This window comes from Chiroxiphia lanceolata, chromosome 1, assembly GCF_009829145.1.
Source record: "Chiroxiphia lanceolata isolate bChiLan1 chromosome 1, bChiLan1.pri, whole genome shotgun sequence".
Classification (NCBI taxonomy): domain Eukaryota; kingdom Metazoa; phylum Chordata; class Aves; order Passeriformes; family Pipridae; genus Chiroxiphia; species Chiroxiphia lanceolata.
Genome location: NC_045637.1, coordinates 10,110,879 through 10,128,519, shown reverse-complemented (window position 1 = coordinate 10,128,519; position 17,641 = coordinate 10,110,879). Strand labels below are relative to the sequence as shown.

The window sequence follows — 17,641 nt, the reverse complement described above, 5'->3', positions numbered from 1 at the left end:
TCCACACTCCAGCTTTTCCTCTGGCTAAAGGATGTTCTTGTTGCTTTCTAGCAATTTCAAGTGACTTGTTCTTTTTAGAGCAGCTTTGACAAGAATGGGTTTTACATGAGAAACATGCAAGAACTGAGTCAGGGATGGGGGAAAAAATAACCTCTGCAAGCTGGGTTGGAACCGAAATTCTAGGCAACAAGGTCACTCCATCCAGGAAAGGTTAGTAGTGCTCTAGCTGGTGTGAGAGCTGCTGTCAGGCAGAGTGGGCCATGCTGAGCAGTTCCTTTCAACCCCACGGGCCAGCTGTGGAAAACAAGACAGAGTGAACTGGCTTCCTGCAGAGCCTGCTAAGCCAGAGAGAAAGCAATCGAAACTCATGGACAAAACAAGTGGTTTGATGCTAACTTTAGTAAATAAAGTTTTCCAGATAAAGGCAATTGTATCCATACTTAACAGCTGTTAAAGAGATACACATTTAATTGCATTATATAAGGAGTGCTTTATATTCAAGTGAAAACATTTCAAGTGTCTTAGTTCTACCTGTTTGGAATTCAGACTGTCTCCCTAGAAGATATTCCAATTGACAAAAAGGGCCTTGTTCAGATATCTGGGATCAACTGAATACATTTATTTAAAAGCAATTTTAAATATTAAAAAAGTAGAAATTAACACATACAGTACTCAAAAACTGTCACATTAAATACATGTGAATAGACATGTGTACTGATGTTTTACCTTAACATTCAATGAGAAGTCAAGATTTTAACTAGTGGCATGACCAGATCTGATTTCTGTACATGTTGATGTACTATGTAATAAAAAAATAAATAGCAACTGTTGTTCAACAGTAAATAAGACATCATCTGCAGAGCAAACTTCCCCCTCTGGGGGCACCTTCCCCTGCCCCTCCCCCCAACCCTTTATCAGCTAATTTTCCATAAAGATTTAGACTTTCCAAATACTATGTCATATACAAAATTGCAAACAGTGGCTCATTGAGTTCAAATATAATACTGTACTTAAACTCAATCAATATCATACATTTTCAGATTTCTTATGACCCACAATAAGCCAGAATAAACAGAACTATTGTTCCTGATGGAACTCATTTAATTTTATAAAATGCATATGTATACTATTTTAAAGAGCGTAGAAAAGAATAGACATTTGACTCTACATAATTTTACATGCCTAGGTTTTCTTTATATGATTTGCATTTATCAGTTTATTTCAAGATCACTTAAAAATACAATTGACCACAAAAGTGAATAGGTTTTGTTCTTTAATGCAACTTAAAACATTGTAGTAATGGATAAAATGGAATGCTAGATAAATGCTAAACCTGACTTTCTTTCCATAAAAAACAGAATAAAGTCTGAAATACTGGAGCTGGTAATACTGAAGATTAGATGCCAGCAGGCTCGCTCACTCATTGCATATATTTTTTTTTTGGAAATAATTTTTTTTATAAATGATAAAACCATTAACAGTTGATAAATGATTTGCATTTTTTTTCCATGTGGGATTTAGACTGATATTTGTTTCTAAATTAACCACAAACAGAATTAAATATTCACTGACTACAGTCTTGTAAAACTGTATTAGAAATGAAAGCTCTCAGAAGGTCTGAGATGTGCTTTTATGAAATGAAAATCTTTCCATGCAGCCAAGACAATCTGCTTTGAAATAGCAGCACGAGGTACTGAAGCCAAAATAACATTTAAAGCAAGTAATACAAAACTACATATGAAAGTCATGGAACCTGCTACAGACAAACCATGGGAAAAACACAACCACATGATGTTTCAAAAGATGAAAAATGATGTTGAAAGTGACACAGGAAATTAAAGTTTCCAGTAATATGTTGAAGTGTTTTCTGGCAATGCAACTTTATACCAACTTTCAAGAAACTTCAGGTCAAATGCAGCCTTCCAAAGATTTCATTAGAAATTAGCTTTATAACAGCACGTCTGTTACTTGGTGCTTTGAGTTACAACTATCACTGTCACAGTTTAGTGAACTCTATGAAAACCAGCCTGATACTTGTGATCTGAGCTCTATCATTAACAGCCTGATCAAATGCATGAGAGGTCATCTTAGCTTCCGCTTTTGAGAGCATTAAAAATAATTTAAATTTATACTTATATCACCACTTAAAAAATTTATTTTAGGTAACTAACTTTTAGCAAGGTTGAAGACAGAGGAAAAAAACCCCACAAAATCATTTTTCAAAGAGCCAATTTAGCTATAAACAAATACTGTTGCAAGCTCACATTAATCTGAATAGCAATTAAGTTAAAATGTTCTTTTCCTCAAATGTAGCTATATGACTACAGTACTACTTTTGTACAAAGGCAGGTTTCAAGTAAGCGTCTAAATGCATGCACAATGTCAACAGTTAACATTTGCTAGAAGTCCTTGGTTACTAAGAATTCAGTGAAAAAACCCAGCAAATTTCACATATATCTACTAAAGAACAATATGACTAATTTTCATTAAAATAAGTTTTCGGATGAAATAAATTTGTAACTTTTTATAGTGAGGTAATATCACAGGGGAACTGCAATCACAGTTTGGCATAGGTTCACATAATATAAACATGAAATGCTGTATGCACACTGTAAAACATTACTGTTATCTGTAAAGTCAGTGAATATTTGTCTTCATAATTACACTTAACTGAGCACTATATTAAATAAATATCGAAGTGGGTTTCATAGCTGTAAACTGCATACACTTATGAACTGCAGACTGATTTTTAAATTGTCCAAAACCATTCACTCATCCTAACTTTTCTGCTAAACTGTATGTTGAGAATACCAAGTTATTAGGAACAGTCATTTCTGTACAGTTACAAGGTTGACAGAGACCACCTATGTTGGAAAGCTGGCAGTCCATTCGTGTGGGACAGCACGGACAGGGATGTAAGTGCTGGATGCCGAGGATGGCTTCAACAAACCCAATAAGGCGTGCCAGGTTCCAAGGCTACCATAATACTGGCAAAGGCAGAATAACACAGTATATTTACAATACATATAATTCAACCTCATGAGGTGAAACTTAAATGAATTCTTAATTTGTAACAGCAGCTATATATACAACTGTGCACAGGATTACAGGGAGGCAGCAGCGTTCGCTTTTGCTAAAAAGCCCGTCTTGCATGAAGAATGTGCAATGCTCAAGTTTAGGATTTGTTTGTTTTTACTAGTCTGACAGAATGTGCACAAAGGACACTGGAAAGACCCCTTTCCTCTCTGGTTGTCCTTCGATGTGGCCAATCTGCAACACAGGAGAAGAATGTACAAATGTAGATGTGCATGTGAACACACAGACTTCATAGATTGCATTTACTTCATTCAAAGCAGCAGAACTGCTCACAGAGCCTTTGCAAGCTCTTGGACAGTTTGAAACAGATCTTAGTTAATATTTGAATTTGTGTAAAGGAACAAAATGAAACTGCACAAGTATATATATACATAAGACAAATTAAGCCAATTAAATCTAAAGAGAACAAAACTCCATCTTTTATTTTTGGAAATTTACACACAAACTCAGAGAACTTAAAGAATCTCACCAAAACAGAAGCCTGATTTTCTTTTGTCTGATAGGCTGAGTTTCAGTAACATCTCTGAAAACCATTTATCTTAGTTAACTGAATAAATCCTGAACATCTTACTGATGGGAAATGTCTGCTACAGTTGTGAAGTTAATTATGACAATCTGCATGTTTCCCTTACTTCAGGTGATAAAATCCCAGCTATTTTCTTATTGAATTAGCATGATACCTAATGATTTAGGTGCATACTAGTTTTCATAATAAATCACAGTACTGTCTGATTAAGTATCCTTCATGTACAACTTCTTACATGTTTTGCATAATGATAATTTAAAAAGAAATAGCTAAGAAACTTATTTAAATAAATAAAAAAATAATGATATGCTTTTATAAGAACTTTCTACGTTTGAAGTGCATAATCACAAACAACTTTCAAACTGATAACACTGGAGCAGCAGTTCTGACTGACCACATAACCCTCTTCTCACCCTGCTACAGTGCTGCTCACTGCTTTCAGAATAATGGTGTACCTCCTTCCTCTTCCACAAGTTTAACAAAATGGGAAGGGGAAACATGCAGGGCTGGCCATTTCCTCTTGGAGAGCCAAATTTTTGAAGCATATGAGTCAACAGGCCTCGTTTCCCTTCTCAGAAACACTCAGACTGGAGCGCCTCATGGAACTTGTCAGGCGTGTACCCAAGGGTCCTAAAACAGATTCAGCAACTAATGCAATGGTAATCAGGGGCTGGATGATATGGATAATAGCAGCTTTTGATACCAGCTTTTCAGCTGAAAATCTTCCATACTTAAATGATGAGTGAGAGGAAAATGTGTAGTTGGAAACAAAACACCAAAGGTTATGCTGCAGTTAGATTAGGAAATCACAGGCAACATTGCAATTAGATTTTGTTTTAATCAGATGACATCTGTCTCATTTTCCTCAGTAACAATTCTTCAGCAGGGAAGTACAATGCATCAGGGCTTTAGGGACATGAGGTGGAGTGTCGGGGAGGACTGGAGCCTCCATGTAGGGTTGAGAAAAACCTGGTGTTAGCACTCAAACAATATGCAGTCCAGAACAGGGGGAGTATGGTATAAACCAGTGGCATGGGAAGGAAAAAGGCAAAGAAAATGTTATCTGCCTTTCATTTAAGGAGGAAAACTATCAGCTTATAGAATTAATTACAAATTATTTTTCAGAATTCCAGCAACTCCTGTAGGTATAACTTAACGTTTCGAGTGAACTGAAGATCATTACATGTCTCATTTTTCATGAAGGGTGAAAGCATTTTAGACAGAGTAAAAATCACCACTTCTTCATTTAATGAAAGGCTAGTGTGCATTACAGGGAGGGACATGTGTAAATATGTGCTGCTATGAGCCAGCAACAAAGCCAAACCCAGTGGGGATGATTCTAGCAGACTCTCTCTGCCAGAGAAACGGGGTCTTTGCTCATATGAGTTTAAGGTAAGTGCTGGATGTTAGCTCAGGAAAAACAAAACAAAAAACCAAAACAAAATAGCAACAAACCCTTCACATTTGGAAAAAAAGGCTTTCCTATAAAAGTCATAAAGAAGTTATGTGGAACTGTGAAAGGGAAAGATACATACCCACCACTCTTGGTCCTCTTCACCAGTTACAATAATTACTTCTCCTTCAACAAATGTGAGCTCATCATCATTATCTGCCTGACAGTCATAAATGGTCTTCACTCGCCTAACTTTGTTTTTCCCCTAAAAAAAGAATGAAGTTTTAGATGAAGGACATGAGGAAGAGAGAAAAAATATATATATAATATGAATTTTGACTTTAAGTTGTGTTTTATTTTACAAAAAGGTGAAAACTATGGATTGCTTTGCCTGCAATTGGGGACATAAAAATACAAAAACTCTGCTTCAACAAGGATATCAAAAAAATAAAATGAAAAGTTACCTACACAGGTGTAGGTTTTCTTTTTCTTAAGATTCAAAACTCCGTACAGAATTTCATGTGTAGTGCTTAACACGTAGGGCTTAAGAGGGCTTAAGTAACGTTTGCTTCCTCCAGTGAAGAAAGTTTAAATGATGTTCCAGTCTACTAACACACTCTTTCTCCTTTAATATATACTTCATCAAAAAGACACTATGAATAGAAAATGAAGTCCAGTCTCCTCTGAACGTTCCAAGAGAGGTAAGGGCTGAGGAAAATGCTGCATTGAAATCCCAGTATTCCTTACAGTTTTGGTTTTGAATCTAGTGCAAAAATACAGTATTCTTTGATTTCAGATCTGCTTACAGGACTGAGAATTATTTTTTGAGTGATTTTTCCATCCAAATGTTAGCATCTTCTTACTAAAAGTACCTTAATTTCAGATGGCAGTACTATTTTTTGATGACAATTCACACTCGATATTCTCACAGCTCTGCCATTCTGAGTCCAAGTATTTTCTAGGTCATCTTTGCTGCATAGTGCTAATTCATATGAAAAAGCCTCAGCCATGGACTCCTCCCCAAACATATGGTTCTCACGGCAGGGAAAAGGACTTAAATTATTTCTAAATAGAGTAAGTAAGCAATATGCAGAGCAAAACACTCCTGCTACTTTATATTCCTGTATTTTCATATCCACACTTCTTCAAAAGCTACAGTTCCTTCTTTGAACAGAAGTAGTCAGACAATAAGAGCACAAATACCCAAGAAGAGCAGAAGGAGAAGAGAAGCAGAAGGGCTATGAAGGAAAAAGTCAGCAGGTTTAGAGGAATTTGAGCCAGAAGTAACTTCACAGAGGAAATTTCCTAGGGAGTTTTCTCTTTACTGCTACCTACCCACTTGAAATTCCTCCATGTTTTGACAAAAAAATAAAAATATCCCTGTAGCTCAACAGCAGAACAGACACACACCAAAAGGCACTCACACTAAACTCAAGGTACAGGAAAACAAAAATCATAGGGGGATGTAAGGAAGAAAGCAGTTAACACAACATAAGACTAAAAAAACCCATGCTCCAGACAAATGAACAGAAATACCTGAAGTTCATATGAGATCAAGGGTTTTTTTACAGCAAAGGTTTGTTGCAACAAGAAGTCACTTCAAAGAATGCTTCCTCTCTTTTTTAAAAAGATATTCATATAATTTGAGCAAAAATCTCAACTATCAGTAGGAACTGGAATTCAATGGGAAGGGGTATTTGGGGCCATCAGCTCAAAGTCTCAGCTTTCAACTGCAAAGAACTTTTTTACAAACTAGGAGCACTTCCAATCAATCCTCAGGTGATGAAGGGAAGCAACTACTTTTGCCAGGGAAAAATTAATTTATTCAATAAAAAGAGAATAAAGAAATTTACATTCCTCTGAACTTAGACAACTGTATGCAACTCAGCTTGCAAGAAAAATTATGAGAATTGCTCCTGGTTCATGAGATTAGTGCCACAGATGAGATTTTAACATTACGTTCCTTTCATGGAGAGCAGCAACAAGCAGAATTCAAGCCCAAGTTGTATTTAATCGTGGGAAGGTTTAAAAAAGGATGGATCTGAAGAGAGCACATATGTTGCAGAACACAGTTTGGGCCACTGGTGTGTAAAGAAATGCAAGCAATTTCAGGAAATGCAATCTGTGACTATAAAACAAATACCACTACCCCCCACTAACTCCCTGAATCCAACACTAGTATTTATTAAGAAGAGATTTTATGCTTAACACTGAATAAAACAAGTTGCTATGATCATTAATAATCCCTCCATGCTCTTATTTACATTCAACACTTCTTTTTCTTTAAAAAATAAGTGTTTTGTCTCCTTTATAGAAACCACCACACACACACAGAAAAGAACACTCAAGTGCTTAGTGTGATTTCAGAAGCACTCAGAGCAAGTTTCAATTCTCTAAAAATATCCTTTCAAATCCTTATCGGCATTGGAATTCCAAAATTGTATTTCTGAATGATTAATTTTCTAAAACTTTATATAAAAAAATGTAAGCTCCTCTATTGAGGGGCTAAATAGTCAAACCCAGGAGTGAAGTACCCACAAACACTGGTGGCTGCTGTTGCAGGTCTCACTGCTACTCTGGGAGGGAGCATTTCCCCAGCTTGTGCAGAGAGGATACAGCCAGAGGATGAAAACAAGGCAAGATACTCTTAAGAGGAATTCTTGCACATTAACACTTAAGCAGAAAAGACTGCACTGAACAAGAAGTGTGCATGCAATGATGTAAAAAAACCTGTGAAGATATAATAGTTTTGATCACTGCACAGCAGTGGAACTATTTAATTTTCTGCACATGTGAAAATAGCTGAGTTTGGAGAACACTGAATCTTTCCTCAGAGTTTTTCTGTGTAAGGTAGGCAAAGAGTTTTAAAACAAACAAACAAACAAAAAACCAAAAACCAAACAGTCTACTATTTGCTTTTTTTTCTTCTCTAATAAGGTGACAAATAGCTGGGAACGTCCAGCGTCATTTGCCTGTTTATATTTAAAAGTAAGTAAACAAACTGTACTTGCAGGCACCTTTTGATCAGATACCAGTAATATTTAATCTCCAGAACATGCAGGAAGCCCAAGCAACAACCCTGCCAGTCTCAGCTGAGACAGGAGCTTACAGGCAAGTCCATGCCAGAAGCCAAGCAGAGTGATGGCTCCAGCGTGTTCTTCCTCAGACAAGTACAAGACAGAAACTCACCCTCTGCTTTCACTGCAAGAACGGAAGTCTTATTTCCTTTTACATAAGTGCTTTGCATAGCAAACCTGACAAACAAAACTATCCCCTTTTTGATGTATTCTTCATGATGAAAATCTTAAGAGAGCTCTGGAGTTTCATAAAGTTATTTCAATGTGCATATGCATGAAGAATCCTCTGTTGGAAATTGTACTGGTTAGCAAGATGAACAGCAAGATGAATTGGGAGTTCGAATCGAGTTAAGGAACCAGCTCTGTTACTACACAGCATCCAGCAATGTCAATTTTGCCACTTCAGCAATATATCTGAACCTTTGTTAACCACTTAAGTACATCAACATTAAATACTCACGACAGGAACATTTACTGCTTTGTCACAGTTGACTTTAAACTTTGCATCTACTGACAATAGGTGCTAACATCCCTTCTTAAAGCTTACAAAAATCAAATATATAAATATTCTAGCAATCTAAGGCATACAGAGCTGTGAGAAAAGGCAACAGAAAAAAACACCAATTCATTCAGAGTTATGACTGGCACAGATAAAATGCCCAAAGTCTCCAGTAAATCTAAATACACTGTAATGTTCCCAAGGTTATTGTTTTATGTTACAGGTATTTGTTTCAGCATGCAGGAGGCCTTGTAAACCCTCAGCATTTGCTGAAGCTGCTTGGGGATGCAAAAAGAACCACTCATTCCCTATCCCAGCCCATAATGTTATGTTGCTTTGTGTGCGTATCTCAAGGGTGCACATAAAGTCCTTACAGTAACTTCAAAGCCTTCCAAGGATACTTCCAACTAGCTGCAGTAATACCTACCATATTTATTTTCCTGGGAAGTGGCACGGGGGTTTCTGGCAGGGTATGTGTGATGTCATTGGACTCCTCAGATGCTTGCCTTTGGACGGTGTCTCTGGATTGTACATTTGGAGAAAGATCTATGGAGTGAGATTTCTGATTCGCCTCTGAAGGCTGAGGCTTCGGTGCTGCTTCTCCACCTTGAGTTTTAGCCAACAGCTCTCCTAGCTGAGGTTTTGGAGGAAGGTCCTTCACCTGTGGCTTTGGAGGTAAGTCTCCAAGCTGTGGTTTTGGTGGCAAGTCTCCTAGCTGAGGCTTTGGGGGCAGTTCTCCAGGCTTTGGGGGTAAATCTCCTACTTGAGGTTTCTGAGTTAATTCCAGAGGCAGAGGCTTTGGGGGCAAGTCTCCAGGTTGTGGTTTCTGTGGTATATCGATGGACAGTGAGGGCTTCTGAAACATTTCCATGTGCTGATGCGATTTATCTATTGAAAGATGATGACTGGTTTCTATTTTTCTTAGTGCCACTAAAACAAAAGAGCAAAACAATGTCTTTCATCATCTCATTTTAATGTTAAAGAAGTTCGGCACATATCAAAACTGCAACTATGTAAATGATCACATGGTCACTGAGCCCCATAACTGCCCATAAATCCTCCCAGTCTATGATAAAAGCAAGACAATACAACTTTATATAACCCTCATTCACTGAGGTCTCACTTAATTTCTCCTCCTGGAGGTTAGCAGTGCTTATTCCAACAACTACTAGGTGTCAATTTATAGATTATCTACTTAAAAGGAAATAAAGTAATCACTTTTTGGACCCAAACCAAAAAATATTAAATGTAATAAAAGACATTTTATAAAACAACATATAGACCCATGCATGTGACTGTAACAAAACTTCTTTTTAATGACAATTTTTCAGGAATACAGTTGAATTCCATACCAAAAAACCCCCTGAATTTCAGGATTAGTACCTAATATTAAAACAGATGAAGGGGGTCAGGAGAGAAAAAATTTACAACCCATGATGAAAACAACACATTTTGATCAGAAGGAACAATTTCCTATTGTATTCAGCATTGCTTTGGTATCATACTCTACCAGCCAAAAAGGTGGCCTGACATTTGACTATGAAAGCAACAACACTCTCTTTGGATATCACCCACTGCAACAACACTTCCATGCTATATTAATGTCTATGTATACAAAAAAGAAAAAAAAAAGAAAAAATAGAAAAAAAGAAGAAAAACAAGAAGAAAAAAAAAGAAGGAAAAAAAAGAAAATTTTGCATGGTTTCCAAGAAATTCTATAGTTACTATCAGATGCCTCATTTTAAAAACGTCTGTGTTGATACCTGTATACGGCTCTGTCTCTTAGACTGACGTAGTAGCGAATGTACACACACTGATCATCCCCACAGGTTTGAGACGTAAGTAAATTACATGAAAAACCCTGATAGTAGCCCTGATAGTGCTTTGAGTTGGCCCATCTTAAATTCTCACCTATATAATTTCAATCAAGGAAGTGTTGACTTCCTTTGCAATGCCACCTTAGCATGTCATTGGTGTCTCCCTCAAAAGATGATACCATGTCATAATAATTGTAATTTAAGTTGAAATTTCACATTTGCATTTTCTGTTAAAATGATTTGCACTCTGAATTTCAGACATCTAGCTTCAGAAGTCTGGACAAGTAGCATTTCCTGATCTTCAAGTGATCATCCACTCATACAGATGTAACATATATTTGACAGATTCTGTATCAGACAGAGCTACAAAGTAGGTCTACTTTCAACTTTGTAGTCAACTGCTGCAATAACTCAAAAAAACCCTAAATAAACTTGCTGTATGAGTTTAAAGAGAGGCTAGAAAAAAACATTTCTAAAAGAAAAGGCCAGAAGGTATTCCCTGGAATGACGGTCTCGGCAAGCTTGTCACTGACATAGAAATGAGCACGTGACAGTACCTGATTCTTTCCAAAGTAGTTATTGGGAAAACAACCCTGATGGCCAGAACATGGCAGGTTGCTCCAAGGGTATCAAGAAATTGGACTTAGAGATATTAGGAAGAAAAAAGACTTTACCAACAAGAGCAGTCAAAGATAGAAATGGAAGCCCAGAGAGGTTATCCATGGAGATACTCAAGATGTGACTGGACAGGGCCTTGAGCAACCAGCACTCATGGCAAAAATTTGGCCCTGCTCCGAGTTGTGGACTGGACCACAAGACCTCCTGATGTCTCTTCTGGCTTCAATTAATGATTTTTTTTCTTTCCTCAATAGGTCTAACTACTCTTTTCAGTTTAATAAAAACCTTCCCAACCTTCCAAAATCCTTTTAGTTTTCTAAAGCTTTCATGGTTTGCAGCATTTTAGAAATAAAACTTTTGCTGAAAAGACCATATATTTAAAACAAATATCTACTCTCACCCACATTTAAAAGATAATCAGTGTAAGAATAGCCACAAAGAGAACTCTTACCTTTCTGAGGTAGTTTGGGAAGAACTCTAGGGCCAAGTGCAGTCTTTGCAGTCCCAGTGCTAAATCAACAGATGTGAATTATTAATGCTTACAACTGTTATAAAATATATTTATTTCTCATTTTTCCCCTCTACACATCCATAATTAAAAAAAACCCAAACCAAACAACCAAAATCCACATCTATTTTGCTTCTTTCATATAATCATCTTGTCTGTGGACCAATCCCAAAACACAAAGCACTGTTAAGAATTAACTGTTTGTTTTTTTTTTCCAAGAAAAAGGCATACAAACCCCACAGAGCTTCAATGCCATAGGGCAGATATATTCTAAAAACTATGGTATGTGCAAAATGTACTCTGAAAACAGGTGAAGCTGAAAGAGCAGCTCCAGGGGCAGATCCTGAACTTTAAAATAATTATACTGAAGCATTCAAAATATAATCTGTCCCGTATGTCAGTGGTTTGAAGTTTGCCAGGACTGAGCCTATGCCTTGTAGCCCACTGATTCTGTATTACACACACACTGCTGCTGCTGCAGTAGGAAACAAAGTCTGTGATACTCCAAGGAAATACTGATGACTGTGGTAAAACAACATGCTTTACTCTGTCAACCCATGTTGCACCTGAGTTAGCTACTTGGAGCGGTGAGCAACAAGACAAGCAGGACAGTTGCAAGTAATTTAATTAACTAGTTAATTACATTAATAGCATAAAAATTTAAGATAGTTGCATATTGTCAAACTTTTCCATCTATGCTTTTTGTTGTAGCCCATTTTTTCCCCCAGAATTAACATCAGGCTGGCTCAAATTTGCAAACATGGTATGTGAGCACAAGTTTCAACAAATTCCACCAAATTTTTTCCTTTAAAACCACACATAGGTCACTTTTAAAGAAAAGAACTGTGGAAGAAAAGAAAGTAAGTTGATTTAAGGCATAAAAATCAAACAATAAATAAAAATCAGTATTAACTTAAAATAATGACTCAAAAAAACAAGAGGAAAGAAAAATGTCTGAGAAAGTTGCCAGAGTATGTTCAGTAGAGCAGAGAGTCTTCTGCATCACCAGCCTTGATTCTGGTATTATTTGTCTCTGCAACCAACATTTCAAAATGAGCACAATGAAACACTTTTAATTTCCTACCTGTTTTTTAAATGGCAAAAATATACCATGACATGAAACTGAAAGAACAGCCAAGCTCACTCTTGATTCAATATACCATAGATTCACAGAATATCCTGGGTTGGAAGGGACCCACAAAGATGATCGAAGTCCAGCTCCTACCTTGGCCTTTATCTACTGCCATGGAGTACAAATACCACACTTTTACCCTTGTCTGGCAAGTGTTGAGCACAGGCCCAGCTCTTTGTGCTATGGAGCATCACCACTTTTTCCCTGAATGGCCAGTGCCACCTGGATGGATTCAGCAAACATGGCAAGTCAGCTGTGTTGCCAATAACAGCTCCTCTGCCTGTCCTGACAAGGCAGATCACAGACTGGGGGGTGTCCAGAAATTCTACCTGCACATCTTCTGCTGTGACCTGTTTGACGTTACACATCTCTCTCCAGTCACGGCCTGATCCCGCACACTTGTGGTCATGCGAGGTCGTGTGCCTGAGGCAGGTGTTTGTTACAATCACCGCGCTCTGAACCGCAGGACTTTGGAATCACAGTGCAGACAGAGGAGTAGCAAACACTAAGTGACAGGAATGTATGGCTGTCTTTACTTCTCCAGCTATTGAAAAAGACACTTGTAATGGACAGACCTGATGAACTACGAGCTAAAAGCAGTTTGTGTTATTGCAGACTGTGTGGCAGAACACAAGCTTGACAGGCTGGAAAACAGTTAAGCTGGAAGACTGAGATGAATTCTCTCTCTTACAGATGATGCCACCTTCTACCCAGAGTGACACTACTGCAGCTACGGGCATGAGACCTCACACTGAAACAGACAAAATGAAATGCCAGGAGACATGAAAATAAAACTTCTGTGCTGCTGGACTGCAGTCTGAGGCAGCATTCCCCAGCTCAGAGAGCACTGCTGTAGGAGCGGCAGAGATTCGGGTACAAGTCGTTCTGTCCATCCCGCTCAAAGGATGGATTGTGTATGGACAGCAAGGAACAAAGCGTAGGAGGCTCAATGAAGCCACAGTATTTGTATGCTACTAAGGCATGCAGAAAACTAATGAAGAAACACAGCTAGGATTTTATGTCCTCTGAAAGGCTTTTTTCCCCCTCTAATTTACAAATTAGTTACGTTTACTTAAATTTTCATCTTTGCCTTCATATGTGGAGATTTTACCTTGATTGCTGAGACATCCCCTCAAACTTGTTTGCAGCCTTAGTTGAAGGTGGGCCCAAATCATTACCTGAGGTGAAAAAAAGGACCATTAAAAACCCCTAAATAATTAGGATAACTGAAATATAATCAACAGAGGGTGCAACTTAAAGAGAAACACATATTCCTCCAAGTCTCTTCTATTCAAGATGCCTAAAAGATCATGTAAAACTTCATTCTTCATTAATAACTTTGTAGCTGAAAAAGCAGCAGGGACCATAATAATACAATGTGACCTTTCATGTAACACATTTTAAAACAAGCCACTGGTAGCTCACATCTTCTGGCAAGGGAAGATTGAATGACATTGCTGTAGGGCATTTGTTTTGAAATAGTGTTTCAATTTTCCTTGAATAGAAGGAGATACTGCAGGCCAGTATCAGACAAATTTATCACAGATGTTTACATTTTTTGCTATGAGGTATGTCTTTTTAAAACCACCATGAATTTGATTTTATTCACAAAACATTAAATTTCTAAGGATTGGTATTTTTGTCCTGCGTAAAGAACAGCCTTATACTGATTTAATGACTAAGTCTGTATGTTCCCATTACCTGCACATTGACCACTGGTAAGGAAAAGATCCTGGGTATATTGAATTCTGTGAAAAGGCAGCAAAATCCAAACCCAAGTGCTCTGGACTCCTTCAGCATAAGGTTTCTCTTCCATTAGCCATCACCATTGCAAGTTATAATGATATTAACTCCTTTGGTTTAGTGCCTTTGCCATTCCCCCTTGCCTTTCCTATTACAGCATGTCTTAGCAATCTTAGAACCAACTTCAACAACCATTAGTAAATTTTGTCATTGAAATAGATGCAAAGTGACATTTAATGAGCCAAGAACACAAAATGCTTCTCATACAAAAGAAGGACACGTTTGCCTAAATACCACTCTTAGTGCATTGAAGTCTAAATGAAACAGTAGAAAAGGCTCATACTGAGCCTTGCTAAAAATATGTTTGTATTTAAAAGTGGGGAAAAAAAGCAACAAAGGTAAAACAAACAGCAAACCCGTCACATGTAGATCCTATGGATAAAGCAAGGAAAAATATCTCATGGTTACTATGGAAATCCAAAATAATCTACATGACATTTTTAGAACATCTTTGAATAGTAACTCAGTTTGCTTAGACATAAGCTAAGGATTGCTCTGCTTGAAACTTCAATTAATGCACAGATTAGAAAACAAGTGCTGAAATTCAACATAGCAAAAAATATAACGACACAGAAAAAAGCTTCTGAAAGGAAAAGCAGTGAACATCTGACAATACTCTTAAGCCAAAAACATGAAGGCAGATACAAGAAACTCCCTCTTATAAACGTAAAATTTAATACTTGCTTAAAAATCGAAAAGGACTTTCAAAAAAGCTTTTGTACAGATCTCAGATAAGAAACATGGGGAGAAGAGGTCTCCCTTCCATCCACTGAAGTTTAGCCTGCACTGAAGAGCAGCAAAGAGACAGAAAAAGCCATGTTCTTCTCCAGACCTGCTCTGACAAGGTCTTCTACTGCTACAGGCTTCTTCATCTTCAGCTGTACACTCGCACCTTTCCCATATTTTCCTTTTCCTTTATCTGTTGTCTAAAGATTTTAAAGAAAAGTTGGCACTGGCTTAGCATCTTATCCTACCATACCTTCATTCTAATAGCGTTACGTTATATAGTATTCTAGTACATGGTACTTTAGGTGCTATTTTGGACTTAAATATTTGGGATTTTTTAAATTTTTAGAGTCCAAGCCCTTCAAAATGTCTTTACTACCTCTGAAATAGTACAGGACTATTGGACTTCAGAACACAGGACACATTTTTTTTCCATATCCCAGACCTCTAAGAAGTAGGGAACTGAAAAGATTGACATTATTTGTATTCCTTGAGAAAAAAAAAATCTTTGCTATTCCTTGGACTCTGTACTTTTCTGCATATTGAATCCTAGATTCAGTCACACATGAATACTCCATGATTGACCACATTTAACTCAATTTGCTGTAAAAATGGTGGTTTTAGTTTAGCATTTTTATTTTTAGGTTAGTAATTGTGTGTTTATACTAGAACAGAGAGAGGATACTCCTAAGATATAAGTAGTGTATGGATGACGCCCTTATGCAAGCATTGGATTCCAGCTTGAAAATTTACAGATTCATGAAAATCCTGCCACAAAAACTAAAATTATAGAAAATTACATGGGCCTGAGATTTATAGCTACAGAAAGAAGCCGACTGCATAGAGCAATTTTTATTGAAAAGAGGAAGAATCTGAGCAGTCTGGAAAATAGTGTCTAAAGAGCATCTGTCAGAAAGGTATCCTGCTATAAAAAAATCATTTTTAAAGTGCTGTTTCTGTGTAACTTCTGCAGATAGAAGGCTGCAAACCTATCAGTCTCTGTGTAGGTACAGACAACATCACAAAAGCCAAATACATATCAAGACAACACATTCCCACCAGTGAGGTGTGAACATTTCATGGGAGAGATGTGGCACAAAGCCCTCTGGCAGTTGTGAGACCTGCACAGACTCATTGAGGTCCATCTGTCCCAAAATCTACATCGACCTGGATCAATGAGCTCGTCAGAGCAGCATCAGGGGTGAGGAGGCAGAGGCAGAGCAGAGCAGCAACTGAGGGGGCCGGGGTGAGGGCAGCCTGGGCAGCTAAGGCAGAGAGAGGGAAGCAGTGGAGAAGGTTGGATTGGGCCCCAGGGGAGTGGAATATTTTCAGCTTTCTCAAGTGAGACTTGGCTGCAGCAGCCTGGGAGCCAGAGTGACAGAGGACAGAACTCTTGATTTATCTGAGCTGACGTTACATCAAGCTGAAATCATTGGAAAGCAAGCACCAGGTAAAAAGAAACCAAAGATCATATATCATCCATCATAAAGGTTTTCCCTTGCCCTTTTGTTTTGCATTTCAAAACTCACCCCAAGGAATTGGGCCCTTATTCTGGGGTCCATGAGGTAGTGGGCTTGGTGGGTCAGAGAGGGTTCTTTTGTGTCCTGGGGGTGGGGGAGGTGGTCTCTTCTTGGAAAGAGTGGAGCTGCCACTAGAGGTTTGAGTGCTTAGAGGGAGGGTTGAAGGTGGGCCTGCAAAATAACAAACAACCTTCTTACAAATACATGTGCATAAACGTCAAAGCAGCACTGAAAAATTCACAGTCAGACCCACAGCGAAGTGCAGCAAAAGACTAAAATAAAAAGACAAGCCATGCCAAAACACTGTTTAGATTAAACGACATGTTCACCACATTTTTGACCATCTCAGCTGTGGGAATATAAGGAACTTGACAATAGAATGACACGTGTACTTATGTTTAAAAAATACAGAATCACACCAGGATTTCTAATTTTAGGCAATGTTTAAAAAAAAAAAAAAAAAAGCCCTGAAAATTAAGTAATATTTAGCACATGGGATTAAAATTCCTTTTAATTTATACCAGAACAAAATAGCTTTCTAGATATTCTACTATGTGAGTTTTTTCTCTTCCAGAGCATCCCATACAAACTCTGCTAATAAACTGGGGAGAAGGAAGGAAACAGAAATCTATCTACAAATTTTCCTTGCACTTTCAAATATGATTGTAAGCTCGAGAAGCTTTTCTGTAATTATTTTCCTTTTTTTCCGTGGTTTAAATAAATCAAATTATGCATTCTAAGAGCAATGCAAATTGCTGTACACGGCATAAATTAAACATCAGAGAAGTCCTTTCTGAGACTGAGATTAGATATTTAATGGTAGCAGCACTTATAAGAGCTTATGCAGTCACTCCTACCCTTAAACACTTTTATTTCCCCTTGCATTAATGTTGGCACAAGTATTATTCAACACAATGCTTGTTTCA

The 17,641-nt window shown here is 37.6% G+C and overlaps 1 protein-coding gene across 5 annotated transcripts in view; it reads right to left on the bottom strand.

Annotated features, from left to right (window-relative positions):
- Positions 1-589: 589 nt before the first annotated feature.
- ASAP1 (ArfGAP with SH3 domain, ankyrin repeat and PH domain 1) overlaps positions 590-17,641 on the bottom strand; it is a 147,221-nt gene continuing 130,169 nt past the window's right edge. For 3 of the 5 annotated variants that reach the window (XM_032683938.1, XM_032683945.1, XM_032683954.1), the window contains 6 exons: positions 16,725-16,886; positions 13,778-13,844; positions 11,478-11,536; positions 9,019-9,521; positions 5,158-5,280; positions 590-3,270 (listed from right to left, as the gene is read on the bottom strand). In XM_032683938.1, coding sequence (XP_032539829.1) covers positions 3,196-3,270; positions 5,158-5,280; positions 9,019-9,521; positions 11,478-11,536; positions 13,778-13,844; positions 16,725-16,886 — 989 coding nt within the window. In that variant the 3' untranslated portion in view covers positions 590-3,195. The remainder of the gene's footprint in view (positions 3,271-5,157; positions 5,281-9,018; positions 9,522-11,477; positions 11,537-13,777; positions 13,845-16,724; positions 16,887-17,641) is intronic. The other 2 variants (XM_032683963.1, XM_032683971.1) reach the window with 1 other exon arrangement.